Source organism: Perca flavescens, chromosome 4, assembly GCF_004354835.1.
Source record: "Perca flavescens isolate YP-PL-M2 chromosome 4, PFLA_1.0, whole genome shotgun sequence".
NCBI classification, from domain to species: Eukaryota; Metazoa; Chordata; class Actinopteri; order Perciformes; family Percidae; genus Perca; species Perca flavescens.
Window position 1 is genome coordinate 22214063 of NC_041334.1, and position 16169 is coordinate 22230231.

Genomic DNA, 16169 nt, shown 5'->3' on the forward strand with positions numbered 1-16169 from the left:
TGACTATCATGAAAAAGTGCGTGAAGAAAGACTGATGTGCCACTCTTCATTAATGATTAATACGCAGTATTGATTGGCTGTGTTTTGGGATTTGGCCTCTGTTTGAGTAAAGGCTCAGTGTTCGCGTGTGGGAGGTTGTGTTCAAGCCAGTCGGTGTTGTATGTTTTCTGCGTGGATTTCTAACACCCTGAAGTTTTTTGAGGATTTTTTTTTCCTCAGTGTCAGGTCGACCTGTGACCGGATGTTTAATCCCCCAGAAGGACTTCAGAGCAGAGATCTCAACCTGACTTCCATCCACTGTTATAAAACTGTCTTTATCGTCCACAGACCACAAACAATGAAACTGTTGCTGCCCGTCATTCTCCTGACAGTCGGACTGGCCACTGGTAAGAAAGTTTTATGATCCTTGTTGTCTTTAATTATAAATGTTTTGGCAACTGTATTTTTGGATTAGATTAAGAGTAAATGCCTGTTTACTAACCGTATCTTTATGTTGGTTTTAAATGTTTAAACTACAAAATAAAAAATCCCCCAAACACAACCAGTTATTTTAAATTTTATATTTTTGTGACTACTAGGATTATTAACACTGCATGAATGTATCCTAGTAATAGTAGTAGTGTTCTGTTTCAGTGACCAGATGTGTACTGAGTTGCTGTTTATGGCCTTTTCTGGTCTCTGGTCTCACAAACCAGTCCTGCTCCAAAGGTTATATGTGTGCAGGCTCGTGCCCACACGGTTGCAGTTGGTTGGTACCAGTGAGCAGCTGCACTCCAGTTCAAGCCTGGACTAAACAGATAGAAATACAGTCCAGCCAGTCAGCTGAGTTTTATTCTTCTGTTCTGCATAAACAGGCTACCGCAGTCCACTGAATGACTTCCAGCGCGCAGAGGGCAGAGAGCTGGTTCCCACCTGGAACTCAGGTCGAGTGTTGACGTTACCAGGCCTGAACCTGGAGGATTGTGCCACACGCTGCTCACAGTCTCTTGACTGCAGGTATCCAACCTTTACTCTATCACAGCAGGTCGTAAGCATCTCAAGGCAACCTTTTTCTTCCAGCAAGGCCAAAAGTAGAACAGGGTTATTAGTTGTTACTTGATATTGTGTTAGACCTGTAAACTTGATGGCTTACAGCAGGGGTCTTCAACGTTTTTTAAGCCAAGGACCCCTTAACTGGAAGAGATACAGATCAGGCACCCCCTACTACATATTGTTTAAAAATAGTTGCATATAAAACTGGACCTACAATATAATGTAGGGCAGCCTAAAGCCTTTATACATACCTTTTTAGTGCATAGAATACAATGCTATTAAAATAATAATTGTTTTAATGTTAAACATAGCATGGCACAGTAAATCATTTGGGATGAACTGTATCTGTGGATGGCTATCTTAGTGATTACCTTACCTATAGGCCAGTATAGCCTATTATTGCTAATAATATGTTGGATTCATGTTAAGACATTTTAAATAAAAAAAAATACAAAACTTTCAAAACATTAAGAATTTGGTAGCCCCACTGCAGTAACTCTGAGGACACGTCTGGTGATATTCTATATTTTTCTTATTGACAATGAGTTCCGTGAAAAGACCAAAACTAACAATGAATTGCTCGTTCTAACAAATATTATCTGTGTATCCAAAGCTACTGAAGCTGCTGATATAGTTTATTTTGAGTCAATCCCACATACACTGTCCTGCTCTTGTAAATACTCACTAAAGCACCAAATGTGCACTATTCCCTCCTGTTTTAATAACATTTGCCTTTGTTCACTGCTGTTTTACAGCTGTTTTTGCAGTGTGAATTTCCCCCTTGTGGTATTAATAAAGGATTTTGAATCTTGAATCATTAAGAAATATTGAGCTTTTTTTTTTTAAAGAGAAACTTTGGATTTGTAACCCATTTAAAAAAAATAACATCTTCAGTAGGAGCCAGTGGGCTTGGGCTAAGTGGGTAGGGAAGTCTGAAAGTACTGAGATGGACGGTTTTGGTCTTTCCGTGGCATTTGATGACAAAAGGAAAAATATATGATAATGCAGCCTTTATCCCATAAGGACTGTGGTTTATATTTTACAAATTATCAATGTACAGCTCAGTGTTTCAATGTTTGTATCCGTCAATGTACAAAGCTTTGACCTGAAAATATCCCTCAACACCAGAGCGTTCAACTACGAGACCCGTCCGACTGTCTCCTGTAAACATCTGCCCTGGGTGGGTGACGGGAGCAACGCCGAGGTGAAGAGGAACGTCAACTGTGACCTTTATGAGAAGAAGGGTAAGACTAATTGTGTGATGTTGCAGAGATCAAGGTGATGGATAAGTTCTGGAGATGTTTGAATGTTTTTATGTTTGTTTTTATTATGAAGTCTATGTCAGAAAGTGCATCGTGGGTAAAGGAGAAGACTACCGAGGGAAAGTCTTCACCACAAGAAGCGGGCTCAACTGCCAACAGTGGTGGTCCAAGTTTCCTCACGATCACAGGTGAGACAGATTTATCAATTTAGTGGCTTTAGTTTTTCAGAGAGTAATCAGGCCCATTGGATTTAAAGTAACAGAACGATTACGAGGTTAAACAGATTATATTTAGGCAATTGAAGGTGCTAACATCCATACAGTGTGAACAGTGAAGGACTCGTAGCCCTTTTTATACATAATCCTCCAATTTTAGAGCCATGCCGCAGGTCAGAGATCCTAAACATACAGACAAGCCAATGTTTTATGGCGAAACAGTTCAATATTTTCAGTTCAATCCAACTGTTGGTGTGTTTCACTAGATACAAAAAAAAGGACTGAAAGCAACAACAACAAAAGAAATGCTGGAAGCAAAGATGGCTGCATTACAGGCCTGGCACATCAACTCACTGTCTGTTGATGTTAATGGGTTGTTGACATTATTTACAGCTCCACGAATCAATATTTTTATATGAACAGCTGATTTAAATAACAGCATGTAATGTGAAAGTGGTCACTCGTGCAAACCCCTCAATTCCCCTCAGCTTTATGGAGCTTTTCAGCCTCTTTTAGTGCATTGTTTTGGTTTTATGGTTCATATACTTGACTCTCATCGACCTTGTTTGCAACCGCAATTGGCAGCTGTTTTTCAATATATGTCAGTAGTGTGTGTTTTTTTAGCTTGTGGTGGAATTCTTCCGCTGCCAAGTGGCTAAAAAAGATCAATTGATAGGCTACAGCTTCAAGTTCATATTAATTTGTCTAATTACTTTCTGTCCTCTAAAATTGGGGGACTGTGTTTAAAAACGCCTCCAACTCCCACACTATCGATCTGATGTACCCTTAAATTAAAGCTGCACTTTAACATAGTACATATCCAATCCAATGCTGGGAGTACAGAGCTCATAAAAGAAAAAAATGCACTGCATAATAACTGAAACAGCCCATCGCTCACTGTGAAACTCTCCGTTCGTCTCAGGTGGACTCCCACAGCTACCAACGGTCTGGAGTTGAACTACTGCAGGAATCCAGATGGGGATCGAATCGGTCCGTGGTGCTACACCACCGACCCTGAGCGCCGTTATGAAAGCTGCAACATCCCCCAGTGCAAAGATGGTATGTTCCATACATGTCCATACATCACCATGCTTTATACAACGGCATGTGTTGGGAAACGCTTTATTTACTGGTGCTGAAACATCTCAACATTTTCTAGAAAGTTCCTTGGAACAAACTGCATAAGTTGGAACTACTCATCAGGCAAATGGCTCTAAACAATTTTCTGAGATAGTGCACGTAGTAATTTCTTGCTCTTTACTTAGATTTGGGAAAATACATTTGTAGTTCCATAGTTGTGTACAGTTTATAAGCAGTTGAATTTCCTTAAAGAACTCCAAGAACACCATTTTCTCCGTAATTAGTAGTTATTATCCAGAAGCCTTCCTAAGAAATTACAATTATATCAGCTCCTTTCAAGGGAATTACTTGGATATTATGGGATTGTTGGGACCTGTAAAATAAAATGTTTCTGTTTGGGTGATGTTTTTGTTTTTTCCACCATCACATTTCCGGCCGTGCTGCTGTGTTTGTGGTTTTGTTTGCAGAGGTATGTATCACATGTAATGGGGAGGACTACAGAGGGCAGGTTGACCACACTGTGAGTGGAAAAGAGTGTCAGAGATGGGACCAGCAGTACCCTCACCAACACATCTACCAGCCTGAGAAGTACCTGAATATTCACTACTATACATTTTCATGTTGTGTGCCTAATTAATTAATCGTGTAAACTGGTGTGTTCTAAACTGTTTAAGTCGTATGTTTGTCATTGTGGACGTAAAACATATTTATGAATTCTTGTAGGTATCCTGATAAGAGTTTAGATGACAACTACTGCCGTAACCCCGACGCCTCTCCGGTGCCCTGGTGTTACACCACAGACACTGAGGTGGAGAGGGAGAACTGTGAGATCAGCAAGTGCAGTAAGTTGATGCTTTTTAATAATAACATTATTAGAAATACTCCTGATGTGGTGGGGTTGGCTCAGTGGGTAGAGCAGGTGCACATATACTTGGTTTATTCTTCAACGCAGAGGTCCAGGGTTCAAATCTGACCTGTGATGATTTCCTGCACGTCTTCCGCCTCTCTCTCACTTAGCTTTCCTGTCAAATTAAAGGTGGAAAAAGCCCCTCCCAAAAAAAAGATTAGATAAGATTAAAGATAGATGATTAGTTGATTGAAAGTTTTCTTTCTTTCTTTTATTTTTTTTAGCAAATATGCGCATCTTCTGAAGATGTGTTGCTTTTTTTCATCTTATATGCTAGTAAACTGAATATATCTTGTTTTTTTAATAGAAGTTGGACAAAACAAGAAATTTGCATCTTGAACTCTGGGAAATTATATAAATTTTACACTATTTTGTGATGATTGATTGAGAAAGTAATTGGAAGATGAATCGATGATGAAAATAATCATCAGCTGCAGCCCTAAATACTACGGTTTTGTATCCGTGTTTTCTTAAGACCTTTTAGCTTGTTTCTTCTCTTTTGAATGCTTTTGCCATTAGTTCCATCTGGCACAATCAAGAAGACATGACCTAAATTGAGTTGATTCCTGTGGCGTTAGGAGACACAGTGGAATTAGAGAGTCTCATTAAGTTGCTGTAATTAAATTTAGAAAAATAACCTTTTTGGTGTTTGTGCAAATTACTTCCTAAATTGTGAGACATTTCACAATTGCCCCAATGATTTTCTTTGATTTAAAAGTAAAGGCCCCTAAAGTTTGCAAATGTTTGTCAGGGAGTCTCACATGGTTTCAGGTTAATTAAAGGTTAATTACAATTAGAATGTTATTATGTTATTTGTCTTTATACGGCTTGTTTATATTTTCATTTAGTTTCTGTGATTTTTTTTTGCTGTGGTGGCTTTCATTAGGATTAGCGGGAGTGGTAGAAGTACTATTGTTTTACAAATATACATAAAAAAAATTTAAAGATGACAGACGGTAATAGGTGTTTTCTACTTTTTCAATGTGGTTTGTTTAATATAGAATTATACATTAAAAATTAATACTTTTTCGGCTTATTTTTCCATCTGATACTGACTATTTTGAAGTTGGGATTATGTTAAATATAATAAATGAAACACTGATCTTTTAGCTTCAGTAGGTAATTAAATAAATAAAGCCAAACAGGGTATCATTGTTTTCTCCAGAATTTCGACACCAGCTGTGCAAGAGGACACTGGCAACGTTGGCATTTCTGCTGAGGACAGAGATCACTGGGGCCGACAATCTATAAGATAGCACCATCTTGTGGGTGCAGGCAGTGTTGAGTAAAAAAACTAAACTGATCTGGGGCGACCTCCAGCTCAGCCAGTAAGAGTGTGCGTCCCATGTGGGCTGCGACCTGGGTTCGACTCCAACCTGCGGCCCTTTGCTGCGTGTCATGCCCCATCTCTCTCCCACCTTCCCTGTCTATCTGCTGTCACTATCAGATAAAGGGAAAAGCCCCCCAAAAAATAATCCCCAATAAGAAAATAAACTGATCAATTTTCAACTTCATCGTAGATTAACAAAAAGATAGACAACAAAACACTGCAGTTTTATTTTTATTTTGGTGTTTTTATAAGTTTATAAGTTAGCCTCTTCTTTTATCCAGTGTATTTATTCAGTTTTTGTATCTGCAACAGACAATTGGGGGAGATGTCACTTTAAATCTGACAATTCATTCCTGGTTTAAAAAAATTAGCTGAAAAAATAAATTAAATACCCGACTTAATCTTCTCAATGTCAGAAAAAAACGGAAATGCATTTTTTGTAAATATATTTTATTGATTTTCAAAGTTTTTCTCATATAAAGATAAAAAAAATACAAAACCTTTATATTTGACTTTAATTTTCCATGCTCATTCTCCAGCTACAAAGAAGCATTATTTATCACATATGTTGACAAATTGAAAGGCTTTATTTGGTTTGATGTTAAATCAAAGAGTGCACAGACTGGGTCTGGGTCAAACTGGGTTTCAAACATCTCACTAAAAGCTTTAGGAATACTTATTAAGAAAGTGAAAAGATTCGGACACCAGTGTTGGGAACGTTACTTTAAAAAAGTAATTAGTTATAGTTACTCACTACTTGTTCCAAAAAGTAACTGAGTTAGTTACTGAATTACTCTATAATAAAAGCAACTCGTTACCAGGGAAAGTAACTATTTGCGTTAATGTTAAAAAAAAAAGTTGCTATATGTCAAAGAATTTTGAGTGTTTGTACATAACTTTCGATATTTATTGCACGTCGACAGACAGCAAGAGGTTTATCCTGCACTTCAAGTATTATCTTTGCAAGAAAAGTAAACAGTTACACCATATAAAGTGCATTTAACTCTAGCAAATTAAATCAAGCTCTTTCAACCTGAGACAACTGGTCAAGTAAACAACCTGTACTTCCAAGTGTTTTGTTCACAACAAAAGTAAACTTTGCTCCGAGTCCTTCTTTGCTAGTGGATGCCGAGCTATCATCTGTGGTGGAGGTAGCCTATCGGTGTTTTTGGCCACTAGCTTTGTAGATGCGTGTGTCGTTGTGAGATGCTTCATTAAATTAGAGTTGCTTATAACGGAAGTCGACAAAGTCTTTGCTCCTGGACATAATGTAGGACATTACATGCACATTCTTGCCTTTGACCACAATGAATTTGAAGTAGTGCTTATATCGCCACCTTGAAAATGCCAATTTTTCATCAGAATCAGAATCAGAATCAGAATCAGAAATACTTTAATAATCCCAGGGGGAAATTATTTTTGTTACCACTCCAGGTATACAAACAACAAATAAAAACAACATCATATATTATCAAGACTTTTAACATATATAATAAAAACAAATATACAGTAATAATATATCAAATATGAAATGTACAGTGTAAATGTGCAAATAGTGCAATAAAAAGAAAAATGATTGTTCGGATTGCTCCTGACTCGCCATCTCTGCTGCTACTTCATCGAATCTCTGTTTAGCTGGTGTGTGTGTGTGTGTGTGTGTGTGTGTGTGTGTGTGTGTGTGTGTGTGTGTGTGTGTGTGTGTGTGTGTGTGTGTGTGTGTGTGTGTGGCGCGTGTGCTTGCATGTGTGTAAAAACACTGGCTCTGATTGGCTACCATGAAACATGACTCTGCCTTAGCCAATCATAATCGCTTACCTCGTTATTAACCCACCTCCTCACTAGCTGTGAGCCAGCGATGCGTTCGGATTACACAGTTTATTCAATCAATGCATAGTAACGCACCGCATTTAACGTCCAGTAACGTTAACGGCGTTGTGACGACGGGAAAAGTAATTAGTTAGATTACCCCGTTACTGAAAAAATAACGTCGTTACCTAACGCCGTTCTTTTAAACGGCGTTATTCCAAACACTGTCGGACACAGCCAGAACATGTGCAATAAGTCTGCTGGCTGACCTCTATACATTAAGGGCATAACGGCTCATTGTTTGGATAAATATGTGCCAATATAGCATTACTAAAATGAGTTGTGTACCACTTTCAGTTCTTTTAAGCCATGTTTAGCAGACATGTCCATCAGGCCTTGGACAGAGTCCCATTGGTCGTCTGTTAAAACTACTCCAAGATTAAATTTTGTTTGGAGGTTTTAGTGGATTGATGTTGTTAATGAGCTCATAATGAGCTCATCTGAATTAAATTTAAGGATATGGTTCGACATTTGACTTCATGGGCTTCATGTATCTTCTATATATAGATTATGGATTGATATAATCACTTCATGGGCTTCATGTATCTTCTATATATAGATTATGGATTGATATAATCACTTTTTCAAAGAGTAAATACAGTCTGTACAGGAGGCAAAAGGGTGAAAGTTCCTTGCATCCCAAAATGTCCTCTAAACTTAGCCCATAATCTTGTTGAGTGATTAACTGTTAATAATTGAAATCAAATTATTGCTTAGGGGCAAGAAGGGGCAAGGCTGCACAAACCGCTGAGCCCAGGTGGTGATGGCATGATGAAAACTTGAATTGCCTTTCCTGCAATTGGTTTGTCTTCCAACCAGCGGATTAACTTCTGAATGTTGAATGTCCCAAAATGAAAAAGGAAAATAGGCAAAGCCAGACCTCCTGAGCACATCCAAATAGATTTATCCCCCATCATGAAAAAGATAATATTTCAAGTCAGTGCCGATTTTAGACCCTTTTTAGGGAAGTTCAAGCCCCCCTAAATTTCATCTCAGCTCAACTAAAAATTATAATAAAAAAAATCAAATTACATTTTTTTTTTTAAATCAATTTTAATGCTTTAAGTAAGAGTTTGCGAACTTGTGTGTTAGTCACAGAAGACAAACAATTACAGGTTCAAAGGGCTTGAAACAGGTTTAATATCCTGTCTCGCTGTCGCCAATGCTTTGCACGTGTAACCCCGAGGAAAGTTGTATTTTTTATTTATTTATTTTTTACACCTCATTATCATTTCATTTGATTCTGGTAGTCCATAAAGGGACATTCGTAGTTTTTTCATATGTTCAATGTTTTGCATTAATCCTCTGTTATAATAATAAATACATACAGTATATTCATTGTTATTCAGTGAAATTACTGATTTAGCAGGGGGGGGGGTGGTTAACACTTTTGCAAGGCACTGTAGCCGTGTCACATTCTCATTAGGGGCTGAGCCCCCCTAAAGGTCTGATCCCCCTGCTTCAAGTGTAAGTTAACTAACCTCACCTCTGTGTAGTCCACCTGTAACACCTATTTATTTCTTCTTCAACTTGCTCTTACCCTCCAGCTGAGGTGCGGGTCGAGAAGCGCCAGCGCTCCAGCCAACAACAGACCAACTGTTTCCGCGGCCGCGGTGAGGATTACCGCGGTAAAGTCAACGAGACAACATCAGGTATCCCTTGTCAGCGGTGGGATGCCCAACACCCTCATGAGCATCCCTTCTACCCAAACACATACGAATGCAAGTAAGTACATATATAACATCCAGCATAATGCAGGAGAGAAGAAGACGTTGAGTGTGTTTGAAAGTACTTTGGGGTTATTTTTTGCACTCATGGTGCTTATTAGTTTGAAAGTGCTCTATTTGCTTCAAACATGAATATTAATATCAAGATGTCACTGCAGTGAAATTTCTTGCGATCTTATATCTCTGCTGACAGTTGACAGTAGATGAGAAATGGTCAGCAACTCCAGAGTAAGAAGCAAGTCGCAATCTCAGTGGCAAAATGGATGTGAAATGAATATTAAGCATATTTGTAATTTGGTAATCATTCATCATGCCTAAATCGATTACGGGCGTTTGAATCATCCATTGATAGTAGAAGTTACAAGTGTTGGATGTTATTAGTATGTTATTTCAGTAAAGTCTTATATCTCTGAAATTAAACATTAAACCTGTTACAATGTAACAGGTAATAGGTGACTTAACGCATAGTGATGAGACAGTGGACATTATTATTGTAATGCCTGTAGGCCTACATTTTTAAATAGAAAAAGAAATTATGTGTGGCCTTAGTACAATCAAGAATTAACTATGCATTTAATAATGGTGTTTTAAACAATGACAAGCCTGCTAAAGATTGTACAAAATATCTTTGTTTATACTAAAAGAACCCTTTTAGGAACAAGATATAATCACTGCAATGGTTAATCGTTGCTAACAGGGTTCTGTATCTTGCAAAAGTGATGTTTTTAAATGTCTAAATGGTCAGGTACCTGACTATTAACAGATGTTTGAGCATACCAGATACCAACATGGGTATAAAATTTGCCATAAAATTCTGTCAAAATTCAAAGATACTGTATGGTAGTTTTGATCTAAATCTAAAATTTGGAACAAGTTACCAGACAAGGTAAACTGTTCTCAGGCCATGCCCATCGTGGAAAGGAGGTATTTGATCTTTTGCTGTTTTTATATCGTGTCACGCTTAAATTTTATGCGTAACACTTTTGTTTTAAATGCTTTATGTGTATGGGTTGTTTATGTTTGTTTTTGAATTGATCGTGTGGAAATTGGTGTTGTGTGTATATGTTGTTTAATACCACAATAAAACCAAACCAAAGCCATTCTACATGACTGTGTGCTACATCTCATCCAGGGGTTTGGAGGAGAACTACTGTCGTAACCCAGATGGGTCAGAGGCTCCCTGGTGCTTCACATCGGTGCCAGAGATGAGGACTGCTCTTTGCTTACAGATCAAACGCTGTGCGGACGACATAGAGGCTGAAGGTGTGACTTCTTGATTCAGATTTGAGCTAAATTATAAATTCAGTTTTAGTTTACTGTCAACTGTAATGGATAAAGATGATGTTGTAAAGGCCCTAAGACTGCAGCACATTTACATGATGACATGCAGGGCGGCAACCATGATTATAGAAACATCAATCCAAGTTCCTTCCAGTGCAACCCCTAATAACTCCTGATCAGGGGTGTCGGACTAGGGGTGGAAAAGGGGACTGAGTACCCAGAGCTATAGTCTCTATCTCTGTTTCTTACTTTACAAAGTTTATTTATTCAGTGAACTGTACATGTATGTTATAACTGAAACATATTAAAGCCACTCTTCGTAACTCACAAATGTAAAGTTACATTTGTCAGCAATAGCACATTTGGTCAATTCAATACACAAAATGGTTTTTCGCTGCTACAGCCTTAGTTGGTCTGGTATGTCGGATGGCTAATATTCGATCATTTTTGCTGATTTATTCTTGTGCCACCAATACTCTAATGTACCATTATCATGTTGTTGTCAAAAGTTACATGGTCCCACGTTGAGATCTAAATACAGTTTTGAAGAATACAATTTTGATAGGGAAATACAGAATCCTTTATTTATTCATTTGTTTGTTTCTTTGTCTGTTCAGCTTTAGAGTAGTAATGTATTAAGTCAAAAAAATACAACTGTATATAATCAGTGTACATAGTGCTCACCATGTCTACGTTTTTTAAGTGTGGAATGTAAAAACCCCAAATCCCCCCTAAAATAGTTAGTATATTACCTCATTGTGCGCAACGGTAGCTATGGCCCTGCATGAGAACAGGCAGTTTCACTTTTGTATCCAAATTTTCCAACTTTTTTTTAACACTTTCACTGTTAGGATTCATCAAGGTAACTGTCATAATAACTATATGTATTCTTTCTTCAGATTGCTACCAAGAAAATGGAAAAAACTACAGAGGCATGGTCCGCAAAACTCGTAAGGGAATCACCTGCCAGAAATGGAACGTCAACACACCTCACCAGACCAAGTACGATGATCATTTAAGTGTTACAAAGACCGATGATTTTATTATTATCATTATAGACATGAAAGAATGGAACGGGCCCTGCTTGTGGCCTTTATATTAAAGCTGTGTCCAAAATCCAAACTGCATTATAATTCTAAGCAGGTGTTGAGTATGTTGTGTATTCAAACAAGAAAAGTGACTAAATTAACTATACTCAAAACAGTCAGTATGCAGACAAAAAAGGACAATACTTTCCCACAATGCAATGCATAGAAATAAAGGAGCTTCTCACAGATGGAAAATTTTAAACTAATTGTTGATGGTGGTGAAACAGCTCCAATAACACCCCACAAAACAAAAATAATGGTTACATTTAATGTACAACATCTGTTTCAAATCAGCTAACAGGTAAATATGTTGATTTCTTTCTACAAAAATAGTTCTATAAAAATAAGTATATAGTACATAATGTATACAGTTAGTATGTAGTATGATAGTATTTATCACTATGATTTTCCAGGAGAAACCCAAGGACGCATCCTGAGGCCAATCTGACAGAGAACTACTGTCGTAACCCAGATGAGGACCAGCACGGACCCTGGTGCTACACCACCGACCCCAAAACTGAGTTTGACTACTGTGCCATCAAACAGTGTGGTACATAGACTTCAGACTTCATTTTCCTAAGGGAAAATTCTTTTCCACAGCACTACACATCAGACAACACACATACAAAGTAACAACATACAATGACATACAGTACAGCAGTACACACTCAGGCCAGTTCAGTGAGGCGGCTTGGCAACAGTTATTTTGGCAGTGGTGTTGGTTATGTGTGTGAGTTTGGCCATTCATCCGGAGCTTCTGTTTTCTGACTCTAACAATTCATCTATTTCTTGTTGTTTTGAACCAGCTGGAGAGAAAGTGTCAATGACTGAACCAGTAGGTTAGTTTCTGAATGAATATGAAGCAAAATGTTGAATTTGACAACAAGCCTTCTCATGTTTTTTTGTTTTTTTTACAATAATATGTCATCTTTTTGTGAACGCAGAGAAAGTGGAGTTCAGTGAGTGCGGGAAGAGAGAGGACCGCATCCAGAGGACGATGTTGCGTATTGTGAATGGGGTTCCTGGGAACTCGCCGTGGACAGTGAGCCTCAGAGACCGGTGAGACTGAGAGCGGATGGTTTTGGAGCTGGCAACGAACATGTAAAATACACTCTGCTGTGCTGAGTGTAACCTCTGACCTCTTGTGTGCAGGAGAGGCAACCATTTCTGTGGAGGATCCCTGGTTAACCCCAGATGGGTGATCAGCACCAAGCAATGTTTCTCCTCCTGGTAAACTATTTATTTTAAGTTTTTTTAGCACAGCCAATCAGTTGGCTGTTAGAATTGTCATTCTGAACATATTAGCATTTAACTCAAAGCACTGCTGTGTCTAAGTACTTCCTCACAGAGCTGCTAGCATGGCTGCAGTCTCTTAATCTTGTTTAAAATGTCTCTTTCAAGTCCTTTATGGAAGAGCGGTATTAAATTGCTCGGCTTAGGGACACATCAGGATAAGCCATGAACTAAAAAGAGTTGTACTTTGCTTATCTGCATGTGTGCACAGCTACGTTGACCTGCCTGGGTACTCAGCCAAGATGGGAACACTGTATCGTGATCCACAAGAAGATGATCCTGGCGTGCAAACCATCCCTCTGACCAAGATCGTCTGCGGACCCTCAGAGTCTCAGCTGGTCATGCTACAACTGGAATAGTGTGTACTGTCAAGTGCCCCCAGCACGCGCACACACACACACACACACACACACACACACACACATACACACATGCCAATAATTTCCCTCTGCCTATCTCTTCTTTCTGTAGCCCGGCCCAGTTTAATGAGCGTATCTCTCAAATCTGCCTCCCTCCTGAGCGCTACATTGTAGCTGAGGGGACGAGTTGTGAGATCGCAGGATGGGGTGAGACGAGAGGCAAGTATAATCCTTTGGAAATGATAAGTTGACACTGAATTAACTACATGCTGCGCTTAATTCCACTACTATATGCTTCAATTGCAGTAATTGATAATAGATGACTTCCTTAGAACAAGCATCTTGTTTCTGCCCTTGAAGTAATGTTGCATCTAAATGAGAGAGCTATTCAGACCGTTGAGAAACAGATGGCGTTGCTATTTCCAGAACCATTCAACATCTGTCCACCTTCCTTTTTCTTTTCTACATCTCTCTAAACACATTGGCTGCTAACTCATTCCTTCTTGCTGTTTTTGAAGGGACTGGAGATGAGACTGTCCTCAACGTGGCCCAAATACCAGTTCTTAGTAACAAGGAATGCAACAAATACTTCAGAGGTCGTGTTCGTGAAAATGAGATGTGCACGAGCTCTTTCCAGGGCGGGGTGGGCGCCTGTGAGGTAGGTGTCCATGCAATTTGCACAGTATTAAAACTTTATTGTCCATGTTGAGTAGAATATGTTTTCACCCTGGAGCTGCAGCAGAGTTTCTTCATTCACTATTTTCTTTTGTGAGATTTCCTTTGTATTTTTATTGTTGCATTTTGCCATTATTATATTATTTTCAGTAGAGATGCACTGCAGTTAATATGGTATACATCTAGGTCCCGATGACAAAACGGACAATTTTCTTTGACATTTACTGGCATTGAACGAATAGTTTGACATTTGTGACATTTGACAGTTTGTGCATTTTTTTACCTAGCGTGCCTAGCTGTTCCCTGTTTCCAGTTTTTATGCTAAGCTAAGCTAACTGGCTGCTGGATGGTATCAATCTTCTTATATAATTCTCAGCAAGAAAACAAAAAAGTGTATTCCCCAAAAGGTCGAACTACTCCTTTTAAGGAGCAAAAATAACACCATTAAGAGAATTAACACTTCAAATACTGATGGTGAAGAAAATCTTTTGATGATGAAAATCACTTGAAGTAAAGAGCATACAGCTATTTATGTTCCTATAAATCAGACACATTTACTATTTGGATAATGGAGGTGGACTGGACAAGATGTGACTGCGAGATGTTTCCAACCTCAGCAGTGACAGTCAGTCATAACAGAGACAAATAATGACTCCAGAGTGTTGTTCCTGTGTGTCTGCAGAGAGACTACGGCGGCCCTCTGGCGTGTCAGAACAGGGATTGCTGGGTACTCGAGGGTGTGATTATCCCCATGAGGCGCTGCGGACACCCGGGGCAGCCCAACATCTTCATCCGTGTCTCCGTCTACGTGGACTGGATCAAGAAGGTCATGGAGATGGCTTAGAGACAGAGACTGCCGTCCAACAGGGACTGATCAAATCCACTGTCAAAGACCTCAAGACCATTTATTCACTTATCATATACATTTCTTTCTTCTCCTATATCTTTTACATTAAAACATTTTAAATAATACGTTAAAATGCATAGTCAGAAGTTACTACATTACTATATCATGAAGAAGAGTCATTCAGACTCATACATGGAGAAAATGCAAAGACAGCACAGTCATTTGTTACAGTATATCTGAAATTAATTTCTAGGTGCATTTATATTTAGTGAATCTTTTCAGCCAGAGTAACTAACTTTAGGTGCACCAGTGGGGGCATTTAAACAATAAGCAGAAAACATTTACATTCCCAAAACATAATCATGTATGCTGAGATGCAAAACAATGCAGAAAAGATTTATCATAAAAATATAGTAAGTATTATTAAAAGTAAGTACAATTCTACACATTTTTGGACAACACTTTCCCCCCCCAGATTCCCCCTCTTTATCCATTCATAAGAAATAGCCTATATAAACATTTAAAATATAATGTAGTGGTAAGAAGATATAAAGACATTTGTAAGTGGTAAATAATAATGAGCAGTATTTGTCAAAAATTGTAACTCCTCTTCTTCTTCATGTTTGAAGACATATTTTACATTATTACAACTGTGTTTTTACTATATATTTTCATTCATCATGTACAGCAGCCTTCACTTATGGGGGCCCACAGGAGGAGTCGTAGTTTTTCACAAATACATTAATAAACACTGCTTACACTCACACTTGCACAGCTACTTTATAGTGAATTATCAACCATTTATTAAATGTGTATATACTGCTTATAAATGCCAAATGTGGGGACTTAAAGTAAAGTGTTGTCAATTTTTGTTATTTATTCACCCAAAAAGGATGCAGGGGCAAAAACTAATTGTAGCAGAGGAGAATAACTGAGAGTAAGTGACTCCCAATAAGTGTGTGTGTGTGTGTGTGTGTGTGTGTGTGTGTGTTAAGTTTCTAAATGCACCCTTTACCACAAAACTGTACGCCTCCCCTCCTCTCCCTGGCATTGAATGGAGCTCTGAAATACCTTCATTGCCCCCAGCCTCTAAAGAAATCCCTCCTCTCCTCTGTCTTTTGATGCCTGCCCCCACCTCTAAAGACATGCCATTGTGCCTTATGCAGAACTGTATGCGCTGCACATTCTTTCTATTTCTATAGGAAGA

At 38.5% G+C, this 16169-nt stretch overlaps 1 protein-coding gene across 1 annotated transcript; it reads left to right on the forward strand.

Annotated features, from left to right (window-relative positions):
* Window positions 1-80: 80 nt before the first annotated feature.
* On the forward strand, window positions 81-15534 carry mst1 (macrophage stimulating 1). Its single transcript, XM_028576369.1, has 18 exons — window positions 81-386; window positions 855-996; window positions 2161-2276; window positions 2368-2482; window positions 3432-3568; window positions 4057-4177; window positions 4313-4431; window positions 9240-9417; window positions 10552-10682; window positions 11600-11702; window positions 12202-12338; window positions 12595-12627; window positions 12733-12847; window positions 12941-13018; window positions 13293-13439; window positions 13553-13659; window positions 13959-14098; window positions 14798-15534. The coding sequence occupies exons 1-18, from the start codon at window positions 161-163 to the stop codon at window positions 14957-14959; spliced, it is 2307 nt and encodes a 768-aa protein (XP_028432170.1). The 5' UTR covers window positions 81-160; the 3' UTR covers window positions 14960-15534.
* Window positions 15535-16169: the final 635 nt, after the last annotated feature.

Bases quoted from the DNA above. Each gene is read 5' to 3' on its own strand.
- mst1 (XM_028576369.1), top strand. From the start codon at position 161: ATGTTTTCTGCGTGGATTTCTAACACCCTGAAGTTTTTTGAGGATTTT. The intron at 13,019-13,292 runs GTAAACTATTTA...ATGTGTGCACAG, and splicing joins AAGCAATGTTTCTCCTCCTG to CTACGTTGACCTGCCTGGGT. The intron at 14,099-14,797 runs GTAGGTGTCCAT...GTGTGTCTGCAG, and splicing joins GCGGGGTGGGCGCCTGTGAG to AGAGACTACGGCGGCCCTCT.